Consider the following 26,006-nt stretch of genomic DNA (forward strand, 5'->3'; position numbering starts at 1 on the left):
GAGAGGATCAAATATATGCATTTCTGACATATTCCCAGGTGAGCTGATGCTGCTAAAATGGGGACCACACTTTAAGAAGCACTGCTGTATGTTGATGTGATTTTACCTTAGCTACAAAAGACAGGGAAGGGGAAATGTGGTCAAAATAACTGTAGCATGTTGGTATAAAGAAGACTCAGAGCTATTCATTCTGCCTTGAGAAATTTACAAATCTAAAACAGTATTTTTTATAAATTGACTAAGCTTTAGGTAAAAATCATTTTCTCTTTTTATCCTTTCATTACATTCAATAACTTTCTTCTCTTTGATTTTTTGACAGTACTCTTGAGATAATTCTGATAGGGATTAACAATTATGAATTTTTATATGAAAAGCTTAGCATTCAAATTTATGGAGACTGAAGCATATTTTTAATTTATTAAATAACATAAATCTTAGTAAAGGAAAGTAAATTATTTCTATACTCAACAGTTATTAATACAACTGTTAGTGAATATTAAATATTAAGAATTGAAGGGATCTTAGAATTAGTTCTGTCCCTCAATTTTAAATTTTATGACATATGTCATGTAGCTCAAATGGTTCATAATTACTGAAGTTAGCCAAGTAAACAGAAAATAAAAGCTAAAGCTTAAAATGCTGATTGTCTCTTGAGATATATATAAATGATAAGAAATACACTAATTTTTTTAAAAGCATATGTTTTCACCTTCTTCCTGTGTCTTATCTATATGTATAGGATAGAGGAACTATATATGTACTGTAATGTATTTATGGTACTTTTTTCAAATTAACAGTGGGACCCATTGATTTAAATTTAGAGATACTTCCCATGGATGCTCATTGAGCATATTTGAAAACATAACTAACATACTTAAGAATAATTCATATTATGTTTGCTAACCTGTGGACATTCTATAATTAATGAGTTGATCAAAATTAATAAAACAATATTTTGTATATAAATCTATATAGTTAATATATATGGCATAACCTTAATAGCTGTCATTCCAGTGGATTGCATTTTATCAGAAATACTAGATCATTCATATATACACATTTGGTTGTTCTGCAAGTTCATTAACTTCTCTTTCCAACTACTACCCATTCGATGATTAGTGCTCCAAAACAATGAATGAATTCCTAATTGTGAAAAAGATGAACGTAACAGAGATAGTCACCAAGTCAAAAAGATCATTACGAGCAGTATAACTTTTTTTTAAAATTCTCTGTCCTGTTTGTATTCTAACTACAATTTAAATTTTGGATTTAAAAAATTTAAGTCTTAGAATTATAATCTGAGGAAGCTTCAGGCAGAATAAAGATCTATAGGAGATTTACAGGAAATTTCAGCTCAACATGAGGGCAGACTTCAAGAAGTAGTGTTGCTTCCCTGTTGCTGAAGTTTTTTAAGGCAGAGAATAGACATGCACTTAATTTAGGATGTGAAAAGGGAATTAATAAAGCAGAAAAAAAATGGATTGTTATTACCTTAAGATTCTTTTCAGCTCTGAAAGACAGGATTTCTTGGGAATACTTGGAATTTTTGTATTCAGGTCTTCTGTTAATGTATCAAGTTGGATAAAGAAGTATGATTTCAATTTTTCTAGTATTATTCTGAAAACATGTTAAGAAAAAAATCATTTGCTCCCACCCCTTGTTATTGCCAACACAAGAGATATTTTCAAATATTTATGAGCTGTACTAATTAAATGAATTAGCTAAGATAGGTTTCATGAGATTTGCCCTGCAAAATTAAGTCTATCTTTTATGATTTTCATAAGAAATTCTTCACTTTTAATCATATTTTTTCAGAAACAACCATATGAAGGAATGAACATGGTACTTACGTTGCTCTTTCAAAAGTACCTGCTACAGGTTTATTTGGAAAGACATAAGTGATAGTACAGTAAATTAGAAAACCAAATCATTGGATATTATCAAAGTTTTTGTAAAAATCTAGATTAAATTTGTTTAAAGGTTGAAGCAATCAAATAATATTTTCCTTCTCTATTTTTTCTTGCACTACTAATTTAAGATGGAAAGAAACAACATGGTTCGCTATTTCATCTTAAGAACAAGATTCCAAGTAGGTTGATTCTTGCTACAAATAATATATGTGAGTCTCTCCCGGAGAGTTTCAAGGCTTTATATAGGGCAAAAGGGTAGCCATGGCAATAATATCTAAATTCAGGGATCTAGTATGAACCAATATGAAACTCAGTTCTGACTTGCAGGGTCCACTTTTTCTTGTCCTTTCAGGCATCTTATGCTTTGTCATGATACTATAACATTTCCAAATTTCGGTGGACAAATAATAATACCTTTTAGAGAGCTGAGTAAGTCAAAATATATTAAACCAAAGTCTATAAACTATATCTGCATTACACATTTCTAAATATTTAGCTAAGTGAATTTTACTCTGCACGAATATTACACGTGTGTGCGCACGTGTGTGTGTGTAAAATTTTAAAGAGAACCCAATCTCCCCCACACACACCCCCTACATACCCCTAGAGAAGTACTGACAAATTGGTTTCATCTTGTTTGTTACTACAATTGATTGGCTGCCCTAAAGTGCTATGTTGAGAATTTGAAATCTGCGTCTATAGGGAAAGAGAGAAGAACAACATTCATGCCAAATATTTGCTATTTGTCATCACTGCTTTAGAGCTATAAAAGTTCTCATTATAGCTCTAAAAATTTCAAGGTTAGCCAGACAGCTGGTTCTTGCAACACAGACTACCATTTGACTCGCTTAAGAATATCTCTTCTAATATTTCAAAGAGATTGTTTTAATCCAATAATCCCTCCTTTAAAACAGTAGAGATTCTCTGATGTGCCTCTAAGGAACTCAAAGAATCATGGCCACGATGGTGTCATCAAGAATATCTTTAAACTGTGTATTTGCCTCTAATGAGTTCTAACTGCCATTAAAATGACAGGTTTCTCTCTTTAAAATTTAGTCTGGTCATTCTCAAACATTCATGTACATAGCATATTAAACATGCAGGTTCTGGTCCCCACCCCCAGAGATTCTGATTCGGTTGGTCCAGAGTAGAGTTCGGAAATTGTCATTTTTGTCTTGCTCTTTCTGAATGGTGTGGAGGCCCTTCTTTGTCGTGGCCTTAGACTGGCATTCTTTCTTCCATATCATCTTTCCAGCTGGAATTATTTAGATTTTAATAGTGTCAGCCAAAACAATGTTTTTGGTTATCCTATCAACAAGTAATATTTAGGGCTTACTGTAAACATAGAGAGGCAAAATACATAAATCCAAGTATTTAATCTAGGACTTTGTACTATCATATTGTCTAGCTTTCTGGGCAATGATCCCTGGGAATGCTAGTTTCTCCCCCACCTCCTATGATCAAATTCAAACTACTTGGACATGTAACCATTGGTTACATTTCAAAATTCAAGATTTCAAAACCAAAATATTCTGTCTTTCCAGCCTGAGTCAAGTCCATAGGTGATTTGTCTTTCACTTTCTTACAAGTTGACCCTCCAAGTCTCAAATGACTTTTCTCAATTTTTTTTTAAATATAAACTCACAATTTATTGGGAGTACAAAAAATATCCTTAGTCAATCTGAATACCTCACTCTTCTGATCTAATTCAACTCTTTTTTTTAATTGTGGTTTTAAAAAAGCTCATAACATAAAATTTACCATCTTAACCATTTCTAAATATGCAGTTCATTAATGTTAAGTATATTCGCCTTGTACAACCAACATCCAGAACTTTTTCATCTTGCAAAACTGAAACTCTAAGCCCATTGAACAATCACCTATCCCTCCGCCCCATCCCCTGGCCACGACCAGTCTACTTTCTTCTCAACCATTTTTTAAATAAGCAAGATATCTCCTTTCTCCTATCAATAATGGGTTTATAGTTATCGCTACTTAGCTCTCCAAGTATAATCCTTATATCCTGTGTTGTTATAATTCTCACATGTAAAAAGATTTATATTTGCAGGGCACCTGCGTGGCTCAGTTGGTTAAGCCTCCAACTCTTGATCTCAGCTCAGGTCTTGATCTCAGAGTTGTGACTTCATGCCCCACGATGGGCTCCACACTGGGTGTGGTGCCTGCTCAAAAAAAAAAAAAAAAAAAAGATTTACAATTGCAAAGCAATTTTGCTTATATTAAGCAATCCTTATAATCTTTGGGGGGCTGCAAATGAAATATATCTGGTCCTGGAAGCTTTCCTCTGAGTTACAAGGAAAGGTAACCTTTATTCCTTATGAGACCTAGGGGATTCCAGAGGGACACTTTTTGTATGTTTGTTTGTTTGTTTAAGGTTTGAGGTTAGAATTACCAGGGCAGTTAAGCTTAAATCATGGCATGTCTATAGATTTTTCCTATGTACATTCTAGAATTGTTTTCTCATTACTTATGTAGTAGATTGGAAATTTGTCTGGAATTTGGCAGAGTTAATGTTCACTAAATGCTTTCAAAATCTTTGCTGAGTCCAATATGAAACTTTACTTTTAAAGCAGCTTTATTAGAAATATAATTTGGGGGCCCCTAGGTGGCTCAGTCAGTTAAGTGTCCAACTCTTGGTTTTGGCTTAGGTCATGATCTCAGGGTCGTGAGATCGAGCCCCATGTTGGCCTCCGCCCTGGGCATGGAGCCTGCTTAAGAGTCTCTCTCTCTCTCTGCCCCACCCCCCCTTTAAAAAAAGAAAAGATATATAATTGGGGAGGATATAGGCATAAATAAAAATGCATTTTCTGCAAATGGAGTGTTTCAAACGCTCTTTTCAAAATCTTTGGCAGTAAGAAAAACCCAAACCCAAAAAATATTCTTAATACTCTATTTTTCAAAAGTTTTTTAATTTCTCTGCCTCTGTTATTAAAATTTTTAAGAAGTTAAAGCATTAAATCCTACAAGCAATACCCATCTAAATAAACGGAAATGCTATAATTATGAGTATTATGCCTATGATTTTTGACATAGAAAAAAATGTACCTTTTCTTGGCCTAAATTATCTTGGAACTAACACAAAAACTAGTTGATAGTGATTCTCGGATAATGGTAACTGAATCTTTCTTCGTCTTATGAATTTAACAATTCATAATATGAATGTATATGACTTTTTCAGACAAATGCTATTTATTTAGAACAATTTTAAATAATTTCATAATTTTTGTAGCACCCAGCTCTTTCTTTAATGATCTGCAAAGTACTGATAATATTTACTTCAAGGAAAATTCTTTAAAATTGAATCTCATTATTCCTTTGATCTCCATTATAAGATTAGAAATGTTTTCTCAATAAGAGGAATAAATTTTGAGTTGAAAATATTTAGTGAAAGAGTTGTTGTGTATCCAGTTCAGTGACATACTAAGCAATTACTCTTTTTCCTTTCCAGTGCCTGTCACTATTTAAGATCTTTCCTCATTGCTCACCATTATCACCCCTAAACCACAGAAATTCATCGAGTGCCAGCCATGCAATCCTCAGGGCACACACTGTCAGCCATCCAGAACTTAACCTCTCCTCCGTAGTCGCTAACATAAGCTCGGCACTAGTATTTTGCTAGTAAGACTCTATTTTGCTAGTAAGACTCTTTATCTTCAGGCTCAAAATTCCCCAAGTTCTGAGCCTTTTTTGACAGTTATGTACTTTATCAATTATAATATTAAATTTATCTTGAATAAAGAATGCTCATTTGATTTATGACTAAAGCTAGTTTGCATTATTGTTCTTTATGTATTACTAAACTATACTTCTGTTTAAGGAATCCTTTGAGTCATCATGTTACTACGTGCAATTTGGTTTGTTGATCACCATTTGCTGTTTGAATGATTAAAAAAAAAAAAAACAAATATTACACTTCATGATATACCAAGCTGGGATTCACACAGTACCTTCCATTAAAGTGATTTTCTTCTGACTTCAGAAATATTACCTAAGATCTACGTTTTATTTGTTGGAAATTTTCTACAGTTTATGTGGGAAAAAAATCAATCTTAGGTAAACACAGAATTTGGTTCTTAACATTAAATTTTCAGTAATTTAATTCTAAATGATTCATTTTTAATTTTGTTACAAAATAGCTACAGAATGAATGTGAATGCCAAATTACTCACTATATTTGTGCTATAATTAATAAAGCCCCCCAAAATGTACTGTGTATTATTCGGACTATTGTTGCAAGCATTCATGGAATTTTAAGAATGCTAAGGTCTCGCCTTTTCCCTCCTGGTGGGTAGCAGGTGGGGTACAGAGGTAATGGTGCTGTGTTAGAAGCCTCAACTCTGTACCTTGTAGCTGGCCCTGGGGCAAGTCATTTAACCTCTTGCTTATTCATCAGTTGTGGGGATTGGATCACAATAGATGATAGGAACCTTTCAATATCTATATTCCTGGAGTCAGTGAAACTTCTCTTCCGTTACCTTCCGCTTCCTTCTGTGGCCTTTCCTCATTTTTCTTGGGGTGCTCTTTGTTTCTTCTGACATTTATTGACCATCCTATCCTTCTCGTCATTCTTCATACTTAGGGATGGTTGCTTTAGGAAAGTGTTTCAGTGTACTGTTCCCTCTGTCTAATTTGCCCGGTCCCCTTTTGTATTAAGTTTAAAACCAGAGACTGTTTCTTCCTCTTTTCTGTTCCCCTCCATACCTAACACTGTGCTGATTATTTACATCATCTCTCTTCACTTAATCGCCACTGTTCCCATTCCTGTTTTGCTTTGAAATCTCGTTGCTTCAGGATTACAGAACTTCACAGACAAATCAAAATGACACCAAGTGGGAATGAAAGCGATAATTTTAAAACCCAGTAAGAACTACTATGGCATTTTATTTCAAGGACTGACTCACAAATTAAGACACGGTAGAATATGGGATCTTTCATTTCCTGCGCATCCTAAATTTTACTTCAGAAATATTCTTTCCCTTGCATAATAGATCAGTGATCCTGTTCTATTTCCTCAGTGGACATTGAGTGGCTACCCTGTGCCAAGCCTTATGCTAGGGACTAGAGATAAAATGATTTACAAAAGAAAAATATTCCACTGCCATTACCTTTAAGTATGCCATGTCGAAAGTTACTTGATTCAAAGCAGCTTTTGGAACCTAATCAAACTGTCATTTTTTCATTCAACAGATATTCATCTGATTATCTGCCACATACCAGGCAGTGCGTTGGTATATATGAGAAGTGTGTTTGAAGCTATTGATTATAAAATGCCAAATGTTATTTTCCCTTTAACAATTTAGCCTTTAAAATATGATTTAATTATCTACATTATCTACATTATTTAATTTAAATATGATATAATTATCTACATGTGTTATAATGCTCAAAATATATGTCACTGATGCAATTTAGAGAGTTACAGCAATACTGTTTTAAAAAATGATTCTGTCTTCTCCATTCCAAATCACCTTTGATGTCCTAGGATAAAAATAATGATTCTGTTTCATCTCATGGGACATCTTCATGTAACTACTGTATTCAAGTGGTAATGATTTCCTAAACTCTAAGTTGGAGATGATTGTGAAGCCCCATGCAGGCTCTTCATAAAAGACCGCTGTGGTTTCTGTGTGTGCTTGGGGATTGAGTTGGGGAGAGGCTGAGGAAGGCAAGGAGTAGTGACATCATATCATATGTTTGCCCTCCCTGCTCTAGGCTTTTGTATTCATCCTCACTTTAATTTTATTTCACTCTCTTCGCACATAACAATATCTTCACAAACTCCTTTTCTCTCCATATGTCTGGATTTACAGAAATCCATCAGTGTTCTCAACTATGAATCTCACCGATATCTTAGCCAAATGCAATGAGCCTGATTCTACTGTTACTGTGTTAATAAATCAAAAGCTGTAACAATTTTCTGTAGATACGTTGCAAAGAACAGCCATTAATGGATAAATTCAGTTAGTTACTGATACAAAAGATTCATTTGTCCTGAAAGTTTTTCCATAACTGGAATTTGTAATCAGATTAAATGTAAAAAGAATATGGAATTTCAATTATAATAATTTACATATAATTTCACATATATTTCAAAGTTCCTTCACATATTGTATCTCATTTCATTCTGATAAAGATACTGATTTTGTTCATTATCTCTAACCTCACTTAACAGATGAAGAAAACAGGCCCAGGCAGGTTAAATGATTTGCTATAGATCACTTAGCAATCTAATAAAATATCAAGGTTTATAAGAAGCCCACTGCTCATTGCAGCCTTCATAATAACATTATAGAAATTTTAAATGGTAAACTTGAAATCAAAATTTGGTAAAATTAAGTACATGTTTTTACAGATAATTTAAATAGTTTTTTTAATTATAATTAACATACAATATTGTAGTATATTAGTTTCAGGTATACAAGAGAGTGATTCAGTATTTTTATACATTACAAAATGATCACTACAATAGGTCTGGTTACCATCTGTCACTATACAAATTTATTACAATACTATTGACTATATTCCCTACGCTGTACATCACATCCCCGTAATGTGTTTATTTTATAACTGGCAGTTTGTACCTCTTAATTCCCTTCATGTTTTTCTCTCAACAGCCTGCCCCCTCTACCCTCTGGCAACCACCAGTTTGTTCCCTGTATCTATGAGTCTGTTTCTGTTTTGTTTTGTTTGTTCATTCGTTTATTAGATTCCACATATAAGTGAGAGCATATGGTGTTTGTCTTTCTGTGACTTATTTCACTTACCATAACACCCTCCAGATCCATCTGTGTTGTCCCTGTCATTTGTATGTCTTGTTTGGGAAAATGTTCAGGTCCTCTGCCCATTTTTTAATCGGATTGTTCTTTGTTGTTGTTGTTGTTGTTGTTATTGAGTTGTATGAGTTCTTTATATATTTTGGATATCAACCCCTTCACAGATATATCATTTGCAAGAATCTTCTCCCATTCAGTAGCATTTTTTTTTTCATTTTGCTGGTGGTTTCCTTCATTGTGCAAGTTTTTTAGTTTGATGTAGTTCAAATTATTTATCTTTGCTTTTGTCACCCTTGCATAAGAAGACATATCCAAAAAACTATTGCTTAGACCAATGTCAAAGAGTATTGCATGTGTTTTCTTCTAGGAATTTCATGATTTCAGGTCTTACATAAGTCTGTAATCCATTTTGAGTTATTTTGTACATGGTGTAAGAAAGTGGTCCAGTTTCATTCTGTTTGTATCTGTCCAATTTTCCCAACACCATTTATTGAAGAAACTGTCTTTTCCTCGTATTTTCTGTCTCCTTTGTTGTACATTAATTGACCATAAAAACATGGGTTTATTTCTGGGCTCTCTATTCTGTTCCGTTGATCTATGTGTCTGTTTTTATGCCAGTACCATGCTGTTTTGATTACTGCAGCTTTGTTGTATATCTTGAAATCTGGGATTATAAGACCTCCAGCTTTGTTCTTCTTTCTCAAGATTGCTTTGGCTCTTCAGTCTTTTGTGGTTCCATACAAATTTCAGAATTATTTGTTCTAGTTCCGTGAATTAAGCACATGTTTTTATAGCCAATTTAAATGTTTTTTTTTTTTTATGTGTTCTAGGCATTTTCCTGTTTTCATCACATCTTTGGGCTCAGTTCTGCACTCAATATACTGTGGGTTTTGGCCCTGGCAGAAGGCATATCAAATCATTATTTTGGTAATCAATATACACAAATCATTTGCCTAGATTCAGCCTTTTTTCCTCTAATTATTGAGTCTTTGGCCATCTCTACTCTTTAGTCTATTTCCTGAGCTCCCACCTTAGTGAATCTTCTAGAACTTGATCCTAATGACTAGAATACAGATCCTTTGCTGTCCTGTCATCACAAGTCTTATCATGGCAACTGCATTGCAGTGTAGCCTTCAAAAAGTGGGTTATTTAGAGAATTTAAGAGATAAAAATGCTTCATTTTCATAGTCAATTCGGTTAATAATTAAAAACCAACTAGAGAATTTTTTTCTTAAACTCTTATGAGCAAGAGATAAATGACCACATAATAAGTTGGAAACAGGTTTTTTTCAAAACCTATTTGAAAGGGATATTCTAAGTTTATATGAAATTAACTCAAGAACCTATAATATTCTTCATTTACATCATTATATGGTGATTATAGTTTTTATAGTTTAATTTATAGTTTATAGATGATAGTTGTTGTTGTTTGGTGTCCCTGCAGTGATTATAGTTGTTAACAATTAAGATTCTAAAGCATTGAAGTATTCTCATTCATACAAAATTTAATTGTACTCTCTATATTGCATTCAATCAATATTCAATAGGATTCAATTTCAGTAGGATTAAGAGTATTGTAGTTAAAGGTCTGTTGACTAGAAATTCCACTAAATAAATAACCTTGCTCCTGCAGTCCCAGTGAACAATGGCTTTGCAGCATCACTGAGGAGTTAGCAGGCTGAGCTCTACATTTTACGTGCAGATTGAATTTTTCTGGCCCTATATATCCGTGGCCATAAAAGTTTCATATTGGCTCAATCTGCACAAATTACCGTATAGTTATAAATATAAAAAGATCAATATGGCTGTCAAGAAGGAGCTTAGGGGCACCTGGGTTGCTCAGTCAGTTAAGCCTCCAGCTCTTGATCTCAGCTCAGGTCTTGATCTCAGGGTCATGAATTCAAGCCCTGGTTGGGCTCCATGCTGGGTGTGAAGGAAAAAAAAAGGGGGGGGGCACCTGGGTGACTCAGTCCATTGAGCGAGGGTTGGACTCTTGGCTTTGGCTGGGGTCATGATCTCATGGGTCATGGGATTGAGCGCCGGGTTGGGCTCCGAGCTCAGGACAGAGTTTGCTTGAGATTCCCTCTACCCCTACCACCACTTGTGCTCTCTGTCTCTCTCTCAAATAAATAAATCTTTTTAAAAAGGTGGGGCGAACTTAATAGAAGTTCCACATTTGCTTTTTGCTATGAGAGGAATAAAACAACAATAACTTTAAACCATTCCCTCTACCCCCTTAAGTAATAGTAGTAATTTCAGCTGTATCTTTAGGTTCTGGGTTCCCCCAGAGTTATCAGGCAGTCTTAGTAGCCTTAGTACAGAATTATAAAGAACACAGACTTTGGTGTCAGCCAGTCCTGGGTTCAAGTCCAAATTCTGTCACTATTGTGAATAGTGGGTAAATTATATAACATTATAAACTAATTGTGAGAATTTATTCAACCAGCATTCGGTTTATACCTATTAATTACTCTGTTCTGGGGCAATTGTCTTGGTCCAGAAGTTGTATCAATAACAAAACACGTAAGATTTCTTGCCCTCACAGAAGCTCTATTCAACCAGGATTCTCTTTAAAAAATTAAATCTGTTAAGATACATGAAGCTGTTAGCAAAGTTTCTGTCACATAATAAGCATTTAATAAATACTAATAACATCATTATTACTTCTTCCCAACCCATAACATGAACAGTTCCCCAGAAAGTATAACAAAATTATGCAAAATTGGAAAGGAGCCTCCTTTTCCCACAAGAACTCTCAGGTACAGCAGTAGCCAGGGAGTTGGGCTAGTCATAATCCCTTGAAGCTATTGTCAGTCAAAACTAAAAGCACACAACTGTGTAGGCAGAAATTTCTTGGACAGAAAACAAAAGGCACTAACTTTTATGAAAGAAAAAAATTAAAAATTAGACACTTCATCAAAACTAAAATGTTCTGTTTATCAAAAGACACCGTTAAGAAAATGAATAAATTGTCCACAGACTGGGAAATATCAAAGCATATTTGTATTGCTGGAGAGAATCCAAACTGCTTCATTTCCTTTTTTAAAAAGATGATCGTTAGACAGTTTGCATGATTTGGGGATCAATGACCCCACTACTAAAAGTATTATATTCACCTGTTTTACTTCGTAACTTGACAACATAAGATTTTCTTGTCTAAATCTGCCATCAACTTTAATTTTTTTGCCCGAAGGAGTCTTTGGAGTCATTTAACACCTTCATTTTATAACAGATAGGAAAAATATTAAAGATAGCATGTGACTTGTTCATAATCATCTAACCAGTCATTTCAGAACTTGAACTAGGTTTCAGGAAGTGGTCCTTCCACTACTCACTTTCTACTTCTCTATTGCTTTGCTTGAAAATCAGTGGGAGATAGTATGTGGACTTGATTCAGGATATTTGTTTTCTCCTGTCAACTAGAACGGCTTTCACACTCATTTATTTTAAAGTTGAAAGCATTGCAAGATTATGGTTATGGGTCATTTTTGACGGAAAAAATAGCTTTTTGATAGTTAATACATGCTTTCACCCTTGGTTTCAGGATGATAAATTTAGTTACCGGCGCCAATAAAGAGGCCCCTGCAGACCATCATCTTGATACTGAGCTTTTTCTCATTTCATATAATCTCGAGCTACAATTTCTATCTTCTAGCACTTGATATTCTGTTTATCTTTGGTACTTATGAACTTTTTTTTTAAGATTTTGTTTATTTATTTGACAGAGAGAGACACAGCAAGAGAGGGAACACAAGCAGGGGGAGTGGGAGAGGGAGAAGCAGGCTTCCCGCTGAGCAGGGAGTCCGATGCGGGGCTCGATCCCAGGACCCTGGGACCATGACCTGAGCCAAAGGCAGACGCTTAATGACTGAGCCACCCAGGCGCCCTGGTACTTATGAACTTTTAAATCTATGTCTCAGAGATGTTTACGTGAAACATTTCACAAGTATCCACTCTATTAATTACGAAAGTTATTGTTCACTCTAGCGAAGCAAACAATGGCCTTTAGTGTCATTAATTGAGTTGGGGTTTTTTAAAGATTTTGTTTGTTTGTTTGTTTGTTTGAGGACAGGGGCGGAAGAAACAGAGAGAAGGGCAAGCGGACTCCGTGCTGAGCGTGGAGCCCAATCCGATCTGAGGGTTAATCTCACAACCCCAAGATCATGACATGAGCAAAAATCAAGAGTCAGGCGCTCAAACGACTGAGCCACCCAGGCGCCCTTAATTGAGTTTTGATGTTTTTTTTATTTTTTTAAGATTTCATTTATTTATTTGAGAGAGTGAGTGAGAGAGAGAGCTGGAGTAGGGGGGAGTGGGAGAAGGAGAAGCAGGCCCCCCTCTGGGCAGGGAGCCCCACATGGGGCTCCATCCCAAGACCCTGGGATCATGACCCGAGCCAGACACCTAACGACTGAGCCACCCAGGCGCCCCTTTAACTGAGTTTTTAAAAGGAATGTTTTATAGCTAAAAAGTCTAGGTTATCTTCTATCAATTTGTTATGCTTTCACAATTGTGTTGATTTATATTTATGTGATTTTATGTCAACAAAAGCAGTAGAGAGCATTGCTTTCTTTTACTAAGTAAATGTCTATGCTTTTCCTTTTCAATCATACTGAATTTTTAATGTGCAGTAAGAAGCCACTATGTGAGGTAAGAAATGGTAATCAAGGGAAAGGAAAGCATTCATTCACTTTATCAACAAATACTCAATGGAGTTCCTCTCAGAGGCCAGCCATTATGCTAGGGAAATTGGTTAATTTTTTCATTTTTTTTCTGTCTAATCTCAGGTGAAGATCATGATGAGTAGTAAAGTTACGTATTTTAGATGTCGCTGTATGACGTGCAGATTTAAAACAACATAAACCCTTGGTGGGCTTGAATTGGAATTAAAAAAGAAAGAAGTTGGATAAATAATTATCTGGCTTTTGATTATAGTTTTAACTTTGCCCATGAATACTTGGCATTACTTGTACATAAATGCTATTCAGGGTATTACTACTTTCTTCTCAGAACTAATAGAATTCGTTCACTTAATTTATTTTTAGAACTGTCATAGAGTGTAATAAGGTTCTTTCCGCAGGAAGCCGGGAATTCAGCGGTTCTTTTGATTCTGCTTATAACCTCTTTAAAGTTGATGAACACGTGGCCCCTTACATTTGAAGTGGCGAAGTAATCATAAATTAGGCCCCAAACACTGGCGTTCAAAATGGTTCTAAAATGTGATGGTCAATATATATGCTTGGATATGCACCAAAGTAGCCTAAGTAAAATCTTGCTTCCTTCCCACCTAAAGGTTTTACGTTCCTCAGTCTCCTTTAGAAACCAGTGGTATCCTACTGCACCCCCAGTGCTCACTCACCATTTGGGAAACCAAAAAGAGAGTGAAGACCATATTGCCATGATCACTTTTAAGTAGGGTTTGAGCCAGTTTTTTTATTGATTTTTTTATGCCTTTATAAATTAGTATCTTCACAAGGATAAATTGAACTTAAAAATCCTTTCCTGTTCTAGGGTACTTTTTAAACATAAGGTGTTTTATTATCCTTTCTTAGAGCTGTTACATTTAGTATGGTTCATAAAGGAATTTGTCTTCTTTTTTTTTTCCAGCAATAAAAAAACCTGGTTTAGTTGAGTGCCCTGATATAAAAATCCACGTTCTCTGTAGAGTATTGGTCATGGATCCCATTCTAGGATATGTTGCTCTTTATGGGACAGTGTGAAGGCAGACATTTTGAAACGAAAAGAAAAATGCCACCCAACTCTAATGCTTCAGCAAGAACATTGTGTTTAGTGGCAATGCTTTTGCACATGTTGTTTTAAGGTATAATTTACCTACAGTAAAATGCTCAAATCTTAATGCATCATTCAATCAGTTTGGACAGATATCAAGACACAGAACACTTTTCTCACCCCAGAAAATTTCTGTGTATCCCTTTCCAGTCAGCAGCCCCACTCTTTCCCCAATCCAGACCTCCAAAAGCAATCCCTGGTCCAATTTCTGTGACTACAGGTTAGTTTTGTCTATTCTGGAATTGTATATAAATGAACATGTATTTTCAGTATTTGGCTTTCTTTCACTCAACCTAATAATTTTGAGATCATCTATGTTGTTGACTTCATCAGTAGTTTCTTTCTGTTGCGGATAATACTTTTTTAAAAAACAGGCAAGGAATAATTAGATCTTCACTGAGCATCTTATATGACACGTGACTGTTGTTAAATTCAGGGCAGCAAAAGTGCAGTAAGAATGGAGGGGACAAAATCCCCTTTAATATTAATATTAAGTGACAGTACTCCTAACATTCAAATGACCCTCCCACCTTAATTACTGTTGGATGCATCAAGAGGTACTGTTCTGGGAGATTCTATTAACAACAAAGATACTGGGCAACTGTACCCCAGCGGTCACAACGGCTGTGCTACTGTATTGTTTCCTTCCCTCTGGATGTCTGCTTTGACCTCAGAAAGCAAATGTGAAAAATAATTCCAGGTGAGGAGATACTTCTTATGGTATCTCCATAATCAAAGCATGCTGGAAGGAATGCTTTCATTGTTTATCAATATGGTGATGGCTCGGTAGTTTTATGCACTCTTAAAATTGTGTACCATAGACCTTATGAGCTCAGTTTTATCATTACAAACTCACTTTGATCCATAATTTATACAAATGGGAGGAGAGTAGATACAATGAAACTAACATCCCCAGATTGCATTTTTGGGTTTTTGGTGTTTTGGGGTTTTTTCTGAAAGTTCTAATTGAATTTACCTAAAAATTGCCATTTTAAGCAAAGATCCATTGAGATTTGGGAGCAGTAATAAATTTAAGTGAAGATTATACTGTGACTCTAGGGAGTCATAGTAAATTGTGTACCAACAGATCTAAAGGGTGAATTGTTACCGTCTGCTGTTGTCTCTTTCAAGAGAATTTTATTCTGACCGAAAAGGAGTCTGATTTTTGGCATAACTACGTGAAGGCGAGGACTGAGCTGGCCCTCGGCTGGTCCATCCCAATCCGTACTATTTCCACTTTTAAGATACTTAAATCAGAAGCTGCCGAACCACAGAGAGATTCCAGTACATTAATTCACACACCAACAGCACACACAACAAGCACTTTCTTAACTTTATGGGATGTCAGCGTGTCATTTTCAGTGTTTATACAACGATTTAGCAAGGGGGAAAATGACCGTAAAGTAGTATGGTGCTTGGTATTGGTCCTATGGAAAAAGGCACGCAAATGAATAAGAAGTTTTGCCAGGTTACTGAGAAAATATTAATAAAGTTTCAGATTATTCCCATTCTGTGAATCCCTCTCATCTACTGATTTTCTCATTTCTTTCTGCCTTCCACTAAATACACCTTCCTTCTACCCTCTCATACTTCTTTTTCTCCTTATGGTTCCTAAATTATTTTTACCACATTCATATTTCATGCTAATAATTCCAAAGATGTTGAAATGATACTTCCCTTTAACACAACTTACTGTAGTGTAGAATTTGGCTTATGTCTTACTTCCCGTAAGTCTTAGTTCACATAAAAAAGCAGTTACATTTGAATCATCAAGAGAATCTCATTAGTCTCATTAGTATAATTTAACCTATATGGAGGACTTGCAATGCTATCATACCAAGCCTCAAGGATCTATGTTCTAAACCATAAAGATGATTAACTGCTTTTGAGCAGTATGCATGAATTCCCTCAGCAGTTCATCATCATTTTAGTTGGAGTAATTAATTTTAATTAACTGCCAATAATGTTTGTTGCCATGTGGAAAAATGAGAATATGGCTCTTGTTCCCGTTTGAGCATGAGTAATGATATCAGTTTAATTTTAGAAGGGTAAAGAGGTCTTAGGTTGTGAAATAAAGAGTTATAAACCTGATTTCCCAGGGAGTACACTCTGCTTGAAGGGTTTTGAGAAGTCCCAGCTTAGCAAAAATTAAAGCTGATAGTAAATCATCTTTCTTCCTCCCACGTATTTAGGGTTCTGGCTAATAAAAATTAGATTTTTCTCAAGAAACAAGAAAAGTCTCAAGTACACAATCTAACCTTACACCTAAAGGAGCTGGAAAAAGAACAGCAAATAAAGCCTAAATCCAGCAGGAGAAGAGAAATAGTAAAGATTAGAGCAGAAATCAATGACACAGGAATTAAAAAAAAAAAAAAGGAGAACAGATCAACGAAACTAGGAGCTGGTTCTTTGAAAGAATTAATAAGATCAATAAACCCCCAGCTAGACTTAACAAAAAAAAAAGAAAAGAGGAAGGACCCAAATGAAAATTAGATTTTGCTTCCTAGTTTTGGAATTAGTATTGTTTTTGTTGCTTCTCAATCAAAATGTTTGAATTCATAGTCCTGTTTTTGTAAACATATACAGTAATTTAGAGATTCAAACTTAATATCATAGCCTTTTGTTTTTCCACTGCTGTGATTTAAAACAATAACTCTAATTTTTATAAGAAATAATTTCACCTCCTCTCTTTGAAGTTGGAAATGAGGTCATGAACTGTACTTATTTGTACTTAACTTAAGACTTCTTTAGGGGACAGGTTCATGCAAAGTAGCAGGATTAGGAGCAAACTCCTCACTACTAATTTTGCTGACAAGATGAAGTATTGTCAGCAAGGTAATATCCACACTATATGACATAATTTAAGTATATTTATTCAGGATTTAAAAGGCGTTACATGGTATTGTTGCAAAAGAAGGAGTAATGGTGGTTTAAAGAAAACTTTTAATATTCACAGTTGCCCAAGAGTTCCAAAACATCAAACTTTCCAAGTTTAACTATCCCTTTTTTAAAAAAAGTAAAATATACTTTGAATACTGTGGAGACTCTCATCTTATCAGAAGAGGAACCAGTCAACACAACATAGAATTTTAGAGCTGGAAAAGACTTTCGATATCATCTAGTTTAAACTTGACATTAACCTTGTTCACTAAAATTACTATCTTCTCAAGGATCTTAGCTTTCCTGCACTAATTTCCAGAAAATTAAAGAACCTCTAGTCCCCAATTCTTTTTGCTGTATATGTCTGTCTTTTCAGTCCCTTCTGATAGTCTCCATATTCATGCTAATGATTGCAGCTGTGAGGATTTTCTTGATTCTTTATGCCTGAATTAGTTTAAGAATAGTCAATTCTGTGCAGAAACATAACTTTTAATTTAAATACTTGGCCAAAGGAAAGGTGAATAATGCAGTTTTAGGAGTAGTTGTAGTAATAGTTGAGTCTTAGTACTCTGGAGGACACATACCATAGGGTCTTTGCCATCAAGATTTAAGAGTGAATTACTCACTCTTAAATACAACCCTATTGTGTAAGAAGAGTAATACCACTTATGTTATCGTAGTAGAGAAGCAAGAGTGGGTAAGCATGGCTTTTCACTTGGAAGTCGAGGATGAGGGGCAGTATGTTGAGGTTCTTTGTTTCATTTTTTCAGTCCTATTTCTCATTCGACAAATCAACAGATATTTATTTCGCATACAGCACGAGCTAAACATTCTGATAGCTCTGGGTATACAGCAGACAACAAAATTGAGTCTTTGGCCTCAAAGGGCATACGTACGGTATACACACATAGCAGATGGCAATGTTAGACAAAAAACTGCCTACAGAACAGAGAAGATACATAGGATCTTGAAAACCCTGTATGGCGCCACCACCTCACAAGCCATTTATTAACTTTGCCCTCCTTGTGAAATGGGAAATAACTATTACAAGTAGTTGTTTGGCATTTTGGAAATGAAAAATGCTGTGCAAGAGCCGAGTCATAGAAAACAAGATTAAATTATATGGTAGGAATGGTTCTTATAGGTATGTCCAGTATTCATGTATAAATACTGGTCACTATAGGACCGCTACCAGGGAAAAGCTAAGTTAGGTAAATGCAATTGCCTAGGTTTTGCCAAGACAAGAAAATACCTGTGTATATTGGCAAGAGAGATAATGCAATTTATATTACTTTGGGTAATGCAGGAACTAATATAGTTGGAATCTCACGAAGTATGGGGTTTCCACATGCCTACAGCTTCTATTAAGGGTCTTCTGCATTTCAATGTTTATTTTGAAGTATTTCTTTAACAATTTTTAAGCGCTGCCACTCCCCAAGATTGTTATCTACCCACAGGCGATTATATTTTAATATTCAGAAACTACAAGAAGGTTCGTTAAATTTATATGGAATGAATATTTATCTTTATGTGATTAACCGATCAGTATATTGGGTTTGGGGGAGTCATTATCAGTGATTTATGATGCCCGATTCCTTCCGATTTTACCTGTGTTTTTAAAGTTTGTTAACTCTCTTAGAGAACTAGGATACCAGTCTACATCCCATCCGCCATCCTCAGAAGATGAAGAATTTATCGGATTGGGCATTTCTTTCATACGCTTTTATATGGTCACATTCTTACACTGAACATTGAGATTCTCAAACTGTAGGAAAAAGAAGAGGTTCTTTTTTGATAGTCATTTAATGTTCCTTGACTATGAACCAATCTTAATTTTATTATTAGCATTTTTATGTTTTTCCCAGCATTTTCACCCTAATTAAATGAGGCACTACACCACAATGTTTAGCCTGTGGCATAACACAAGGCAGATGACCTGTCATTGAGAATCATGATCTTACCTTCTCTTTTTTCCTCTGAACGATATAATTTTTTTGGTCTCAGTTTATAATGACATACCTCTGTAGTTTAACTTCATCACATTCAAACAATAAAAATATGAAAAATTTAACCTTATATGCATGCCACTGATTTTTTTAAAAGCGTATTAGTATAATTATAACTTGGTAAAGAGATCTTATTTTTTACTGTCTTCCCCTGATGTAACAAATGGAATGATATGGAAGATTTCCATACAGTTGCTTATTATTTTATTTGTTCCATGTATCAGTGCTTTGGTCTCTAACATCCTTTTGTCCTTATCATATTATCTCTATACATTTCCATTTAGGATAAAAAGATAGAGCATGAAAATTAATAACCCATGCATCAGACCATTTTGCCATGCTTAATAGGAATGAGCAATTAAGGCTAGAAACCTCAGTGTTTAATGCTATTTTCAAAACTCAGTTATTCCATATATTGTCACTTCAGTGATTAAAGAGAGTAAGTATAATATGTAGTCAGATTAAAACAGGCTAACTAAACCAGTGTTAAAAAAAAAAAAAAACTATGGTGTCTGTGCATTGCATGACAGAGTACTACTAAAATTTGCCTAAATTCTCGTGATGTTTTCGGATATTATGGAAATGCTTTGGCTATATTTGGGTTTCAATGTTCATCATGACAAAGGTTCTAACAATTATTTTTTAAAAATATACTATCCTGTTTTTAGAAAGTTATAACTCATCTTCCTGGTTACATTTGTGATAAGTTTGTGAAACTTTATGAAAAAGGTAAAACTTTATGTATACTTAGATTTTGAAAGGTAGCATCGTATGCATTTAAAAAGATTTTTTGGTAACTTGGCACTTTGGTAAAGGAATGTGCAATTATAAATGTTTATGCCATTTTGTTGTCTTTTTTTTTTTTAATCACCAGGAATTACTCTTACTAGGCTTTAGATTGAAAACCAAACCCAATTTGAAGACTGGCACTTTTTCCTACCTGCAGTTCCTGTTTCTCTATGTGGAACATTTCATTTAAACCATTCTTTGCAATGAGTTTTCACTTTCCTCCTCCCTCCTAACCTCAAAAACCTTTAATTTAGGGAACATTTTAAATTAATCCAGTGGTAGTTAGATAAGCATTTTAGGTATCATGGACATTTAATCTGGTGCCTGACTTTAGTATTCTTCTGATAAAAATAGCTAACCTCCTGAAAAAGAATATTCAAACATTTTAATTAATTTGTATTGGTTATAATCAATTGAGTAAGTCGATGTCCATATAGTCATAATTTATCTTAAAATCGGGGGCTGCCAACATAACTAACTACACAGCATTGCTTAAAATACCCTCATATATTCCAAAGAGAAATGACAAGAAGAAATAGAATTCTGTATGATTATGGCTATTATATACACTTCTGTTAGGTTTCCAGTATTTTACTGTGATACACCCATGGGTAGTAGAAGCAAACTGAAAACAAATATAAATGCTTTAACATTGGATGTTGGCATACAGTACAGATTATGCATAAGCTATTGCAATAAAAAAAATACTCATTGTGCCTGTATTTGAAGAATTTATCTTAGATTTTCTCTGGCCTTTTTTACTTAAGGCTGCACATCATTTAAATGTAGAGACAACAGAATATATGAATGAATGAAATGATGGCCCTGTTGGCCATGGGATAAATATTCTGTTGAATTTTTGGAGAGCATTGGCGGTTGTCTATTATGACACAAACTAGACTGTTCACAAGCCACCTGTGAGTCTTAAGTACAAATCACAGCATTTAGAAATTATACATCTTTCTTTTTCCTCGCAAAATGAGTTCAGACTTTATAATTCAGATTTATAATTTTAAACTGATGATTATAAAAAGTACCTAATATGAATTAAAAGATAAATGAAATAAGACCTATGAAAGAATGCTAATTAATAGCATAACCCTATATACTATCACACTTCTGATAATGTTAAGTTTCTTATAAAGCCTTAAAATATTTTAGTGAAAAATTAATTACCTAGAAATGAAGGCACTTTATTACCTTGAACTAGCTATTTGTCTGTATAGAATTTGTCTAAAATCCCAGAAAATATTCTTTATCCTTTTATAAATTTATCCTACTTATGTGTTTTTCTAAAGCTTCTTATAATAATTCAAACTATTTTAACTTAATAGAAAATTCTGTTACATGATAGAACCAATGAACAATTCAGAAATAAAACTCGAGAGTAACAAAAATGTGTGTGAGGACAGCAAAACTGTTAGTCTAAGTTAGTCTACAATCATTTGAGGTTAAAATGTAAAATTTGAAGGCTTTTTCATTGAATGATTTTTAGACAGCTTTATTTTTTAAATCTTATCTTTAATTGGTTCTACCTTGTGTTGAAATGTTGGTCAAATATAAGGGCAAGTGAAAGTAGTAAGCCAGCCTGTCATAACTCAGTTTTCTTTATTTGGGTTTTTTTTTTTTTTAATGTAACCATAAAACATTAAGAAATGAGTTTTGTTTCTTCTGTGTTCAAGTCAGCCCTGCCTGGCAAATTCTCAAATTTAAATCAGTAATGTGGATGCGCAGCTCTATAGCCGCTGTGCCCTCTTCAGAAAGTTAATAGTTGATTTACACAGGGATTTGATTCAGAAGAAAAGGCATAGGATCATTTTTTTTTTCAAAAGTTAACTTTTTCCCGAAGTTCATTCTTACATCTTTCTGACATTTGTAAAACATAGGCTAACTTTTATCCAAGAATGTTTTTTAACAGAAGAATATTTCACAGCAAACAAACTTTGCTTTCTTTTTTGTTTGGGGGCAGTTCACTTAATAAAAAAAAAACATTGGTCTATAATTACACTTATCTTTAGTTCTTTTTCTGTGGTGGCCATTTTTCTATCACTAGTTTTAAATGTTTTACTAAACGTAAATGCTGCTTCATGGACGCAGTTATCATTACATAGTACAGACAGAAGTCAAGTTTATTAGCAGTCTACTCTTACCAAGAAGAAACTAAAAATAAATTCCATGTCAGTTCTTTGGTTTGTATCTTGGTATCTTTTTTAAATACGATATATTAACCCAAAGGTGTGTTAATGTCATGGCATGAACAATCTTAAATGTAGATCTATTGAGTATTTTGTGATGCTGAGTAACAAATTTTTCTCAAATCTCTGTGATGCTAAGTATTTTCCTTAGGAGGTTTTGTTTCATGTTAGATTGTTGTTCTAAAAGATGTTGGTCCTAGTGAGATTTTTTTTTTAACTGGGAAAACAAACGCATGTATTACAAGTATAGAAATGGTGAATTGTAAACTTACCGTATAATAACGATTCTATTTTCAAAAATGTTTTGCTGTTAAATATATACAACATAAAATTGCTGCCATACTGTAATTGAGTACTTTTTCTTAAATGACCCTGTTATCACTATTCCAGAATTAGAAGTTGGGCAGATACATGATTGATTCATGTGTCTGCATAGATGCTTCAAGGTATATTCTTCTCTTGGTGAGTAAAAATATATTTTCCTTGGCATCAATGCATTGAGATCTGAATATACCTGTATCTATCTATTCCTATTGCACATTTCTTATACAGTCTCTTCTAATATGCCAAAATTGGCCTCCACACAACTTAAAATTGAGGGTTTGTTACATGCTTTCTAACAGAAAGGTTTTCAATGATATTCATTATGGGTTTGTACTGTGAAAATAGTGAAACTCCTTTTGAAATTTCATATATGCTAAATTTAAATTAATATTTTTTCTTTAGCTCAAATTTCCCTAAATCCAGAGAGAATATCAACCCTTTTCACTGTTGTCAAATCCAGCATAAGGAACAGCCCTATGACACTACAAAAACAGTTGAGGAATAAGGAATAAGTCTCTTATGTTACACTTCAGAATAAAGGCATTGTGTGAACGAAATGAACCGAAGTTCATCGTGAATGCAAGGCTTCTGTACTTGACATTCCTCCACCGAAGGGAAGACAAGTGTCAACACCATTGGCATCATTTTCAAACTGATCTTAAGTGGAGTATCTTCCACCACACTGGAGTACTTCTTGACTCTTACCGGGTTTTGGTTTGGGTTTGGTTTGGTTTGATTCATCGAGGCTTTCAGTTTACAAAAAAAACCATTTGTCGGCACTGAGGTAGAGAGACATAGATTTGAAAATACTTTCTTAAGAGATCATGTAACTATATAACTCAATTTCAAAAGAGGAGGAGGGATAGTTTCAACCCACTGCCTCTCACAAGAAACATGTTTTTAAATCTGTAACTGTTTTAGTGTTAACAGGGTACAAAGTGTTTTTGTCCTGTATTGTACTTAAAGGTTCTCATTGATTGGTGATTGTATTGTACTGTATGAAAACAAATCATAAATTGCCTTGTATTGTTTATAATAGACCATACCACGTACTACTTCAGTTTTTATGTTCCAAGTTTTCCAGTGATGCATGTTAACAGTTAGGTCCTAAAATTCTGTGGTGCTAATCCTTCCATATCCAATGGTGCTTTTGTGGATGCTAACTGCACACATGCTGAACAAAGCTTGAAGTTTAAAACTTTCCTCCCTTCCTCTGTTTATATAAAGTAAAATGAAATAACTTGAATTTTGTCTCAAAGTATCACTGACAATCTAATAAACTGGTTTATATGTGTGATTAGTTTGGATTCTTAATTATTTTTCAGAAAGCAGATTATTTCTACTGGGCCCTTCAGTCAACCAAAAGTTGATTTTACTATGTGTTTATTTCATTATGTCATTTGTGCCCCAAATTTTGTGGTAACTCTGGGAAGTTAGATCCAGTTGGCCTAGCTTCCATAAGCAAGTCTATGTTGGATCTACAAAAACTAGACCTATCAGACGTGGAAATTAGTACGTTGAGAAAACCAAAAATGTGCCATTAGGGTGCCTTTGTTTATTTCAGTATTTTATTAATAAGGTTTTATTATCTACTTGATCCATGATAACATTTGCATGGAAACAAGCATGCCTTCCGAACCTTTATTATGGCTCAAATGACATTGAAAAGGCCATTCCTGTATGCTGATATTTAAAGTAAAAGTTCCACTTCACATGTCTGAAAACATGGACAGAAAAAATAAAATTGGACCTTTCCAGGACAAACTGATTCCATATGCCAGAATGGCATGGTCTTACTGGAATTTTTAATTTTAGCATCAGCACCAAGAATCACAGCATTAGGACAAGTGAGGCTGCTATCCTCATGAGGGCAGAGGTCTGCTTCTCCCACGCCAGAGATAAAGTCAGTATTAAGGCAGAACTTGCATTCTAATCTTGGTCTTTTGCCTAATCCGTGGGTAACCTTAAATTTAAAAAGAAAAGATCAAAACAAATCTATTAAGGCTCTTCAAGCGACAATTATTGATCTCAAATAGAAGATGAGCAAACCTGTCCATCTAATCTAGTGGGCCCAATGACTGAAATGACATTCCCATGCTGCTGTGGTTCTTTATTTTATAGAGTGTAGGTGCCGCAATTTTGCCTCAAATAGTTATTGCATCATGTCTAACTTCTAATATCAGAAAATAAAGTTTACAGAATAGAGCCAGTATGAACACTGGGCTTGCATCTCCATGACTATCTTGAACAAATGCAGTATTTACTAAATCACAGCTTCTCCAAAGATATTTCTACTGTATATTTTTGTAATTACCTTTACAGCATTCCATTTTATGAAAACTGGCAAATAATGAATGTGCTACAAAATAATTTCAGGTCTTCTTTAATCAAAAAGAGAAAGTCGGTAGGTCTATGAATGTTTTAGAGTATCTTTACTTCTGCGGTAATATTTTGCCTGTTAAATGAAAGAAAAATTAATTCTAATTTTATGAAAGGATAAAAGGATAAATTGCTTTTGGAAAAATATTTACTTTTTAATCTACGTGAAAAATCTCTGATTTTTATCGCTACAGCCACCAGTTTTATGTATTATTGTTCACCATAATGTTTGTCCCACCTAAAAAATTATTCTAACAAAATTTATCAGGTTTTTTTTGTATGAAATTATTTTAAAAACTCAGCCTTAAATAAAATGAGTACACTTTGTAAGTTTGGTTCATTTGTGAAGCTAATGTAGTCTCTCCCTCTTTAAGTTTATTATTTAAGCTTTTTAAAAATTATGTTTGTATTTAGTTTTATCAATATTATTTTGGTAAGTTGTGTTTTCTGTTCCTAAAATAATAATTTCCCTTGAAGATCTTAAGCTCAAGGTGTCATCTGTAAATCTGTAAATGAAAGCACTTTCAATAAAGATCCAGATATTCTCCATTGAGGAACATCTTTTGAAATAAATTTCATGTACATTAAAAGCCTAACCATATTCATCTTAGGGAACTGATTTTTCTCATCAGGAACTGCTTTGAGTTTGAAAACGGCCAACAATAATAGTTTTGCCCTAACTTAAAAAAAAAAAAGCCAATCTATAACCTATCTCATTTCTGATTTGGAAATGAGATTTTTTTAAACCATTGAAGTAGGTGCATACTGAGTACTATAGTCACTTTTCTCACCCTCTAGTTTATCACTGGGGCAGTGAAAAGACTCCCAGAAAATACCTAAAAAATAAGTAATACAATTCATGCAAAAACAAATGAGTGGTAGTTCATAAGATTGAATAAAGCATATGATGCATGAGCACAACATTATACATATTCTCCCAAA

The 26,006-nt window shown here is 34.2% G+C and overlaps 1 protein-coding gene across 5 annotated transcripts in view; it reads left to right on the forward strand.

The window, feature by feature from the left end:
• The window catches only part of PURG (purine rich element binding protein G), a 37,925-nt gene extending 12,334 nt beyond the window's left edge, over positions 1-25,591 (forward strand). Inside the window, exons 3-4 of one of the 5 annotated variants that reach the window (XM_035726075.1) lie at positions 1,003-1,004; positions 23,088-25,591. In XM_035726075.1, the coding sequence (XP_035581968.1) occupies positions 1,003-1,004; positions 23,088-23,190 (105 nt within the window). In that variant the 3' untranslated portion in view covers positions 23,191-25,591. Of the gene's footprint in view, positions 1-1,002; positions 1,005-5,376; positions 8,337-23,087 lie in introns of those variants that run through there. The other 4 variants (XR_003520669.2, XM_027598234.2, XM_027598237.1 and 1 more) reach the window with 4 other exon arrangements.
• Positions 25,592-26,006: the final 415 nt, after the last annotated feature.

This window comes from Zalophus californianus, chromosome 2 (genome assembly GCF_009762305.2).
Source record: "Zalophus californianus isolate mZalCal1 chromosome 2, mZalCal1.pri.v2, whole genome shotgun sequence".
Classification (NCBI taxonomy): domain Eukaryota; kingdom Metazoa; phylum Chordata; class Mammalia; order Carnivora; family Otariidae; genus Zalophus; species Zalophus californianus.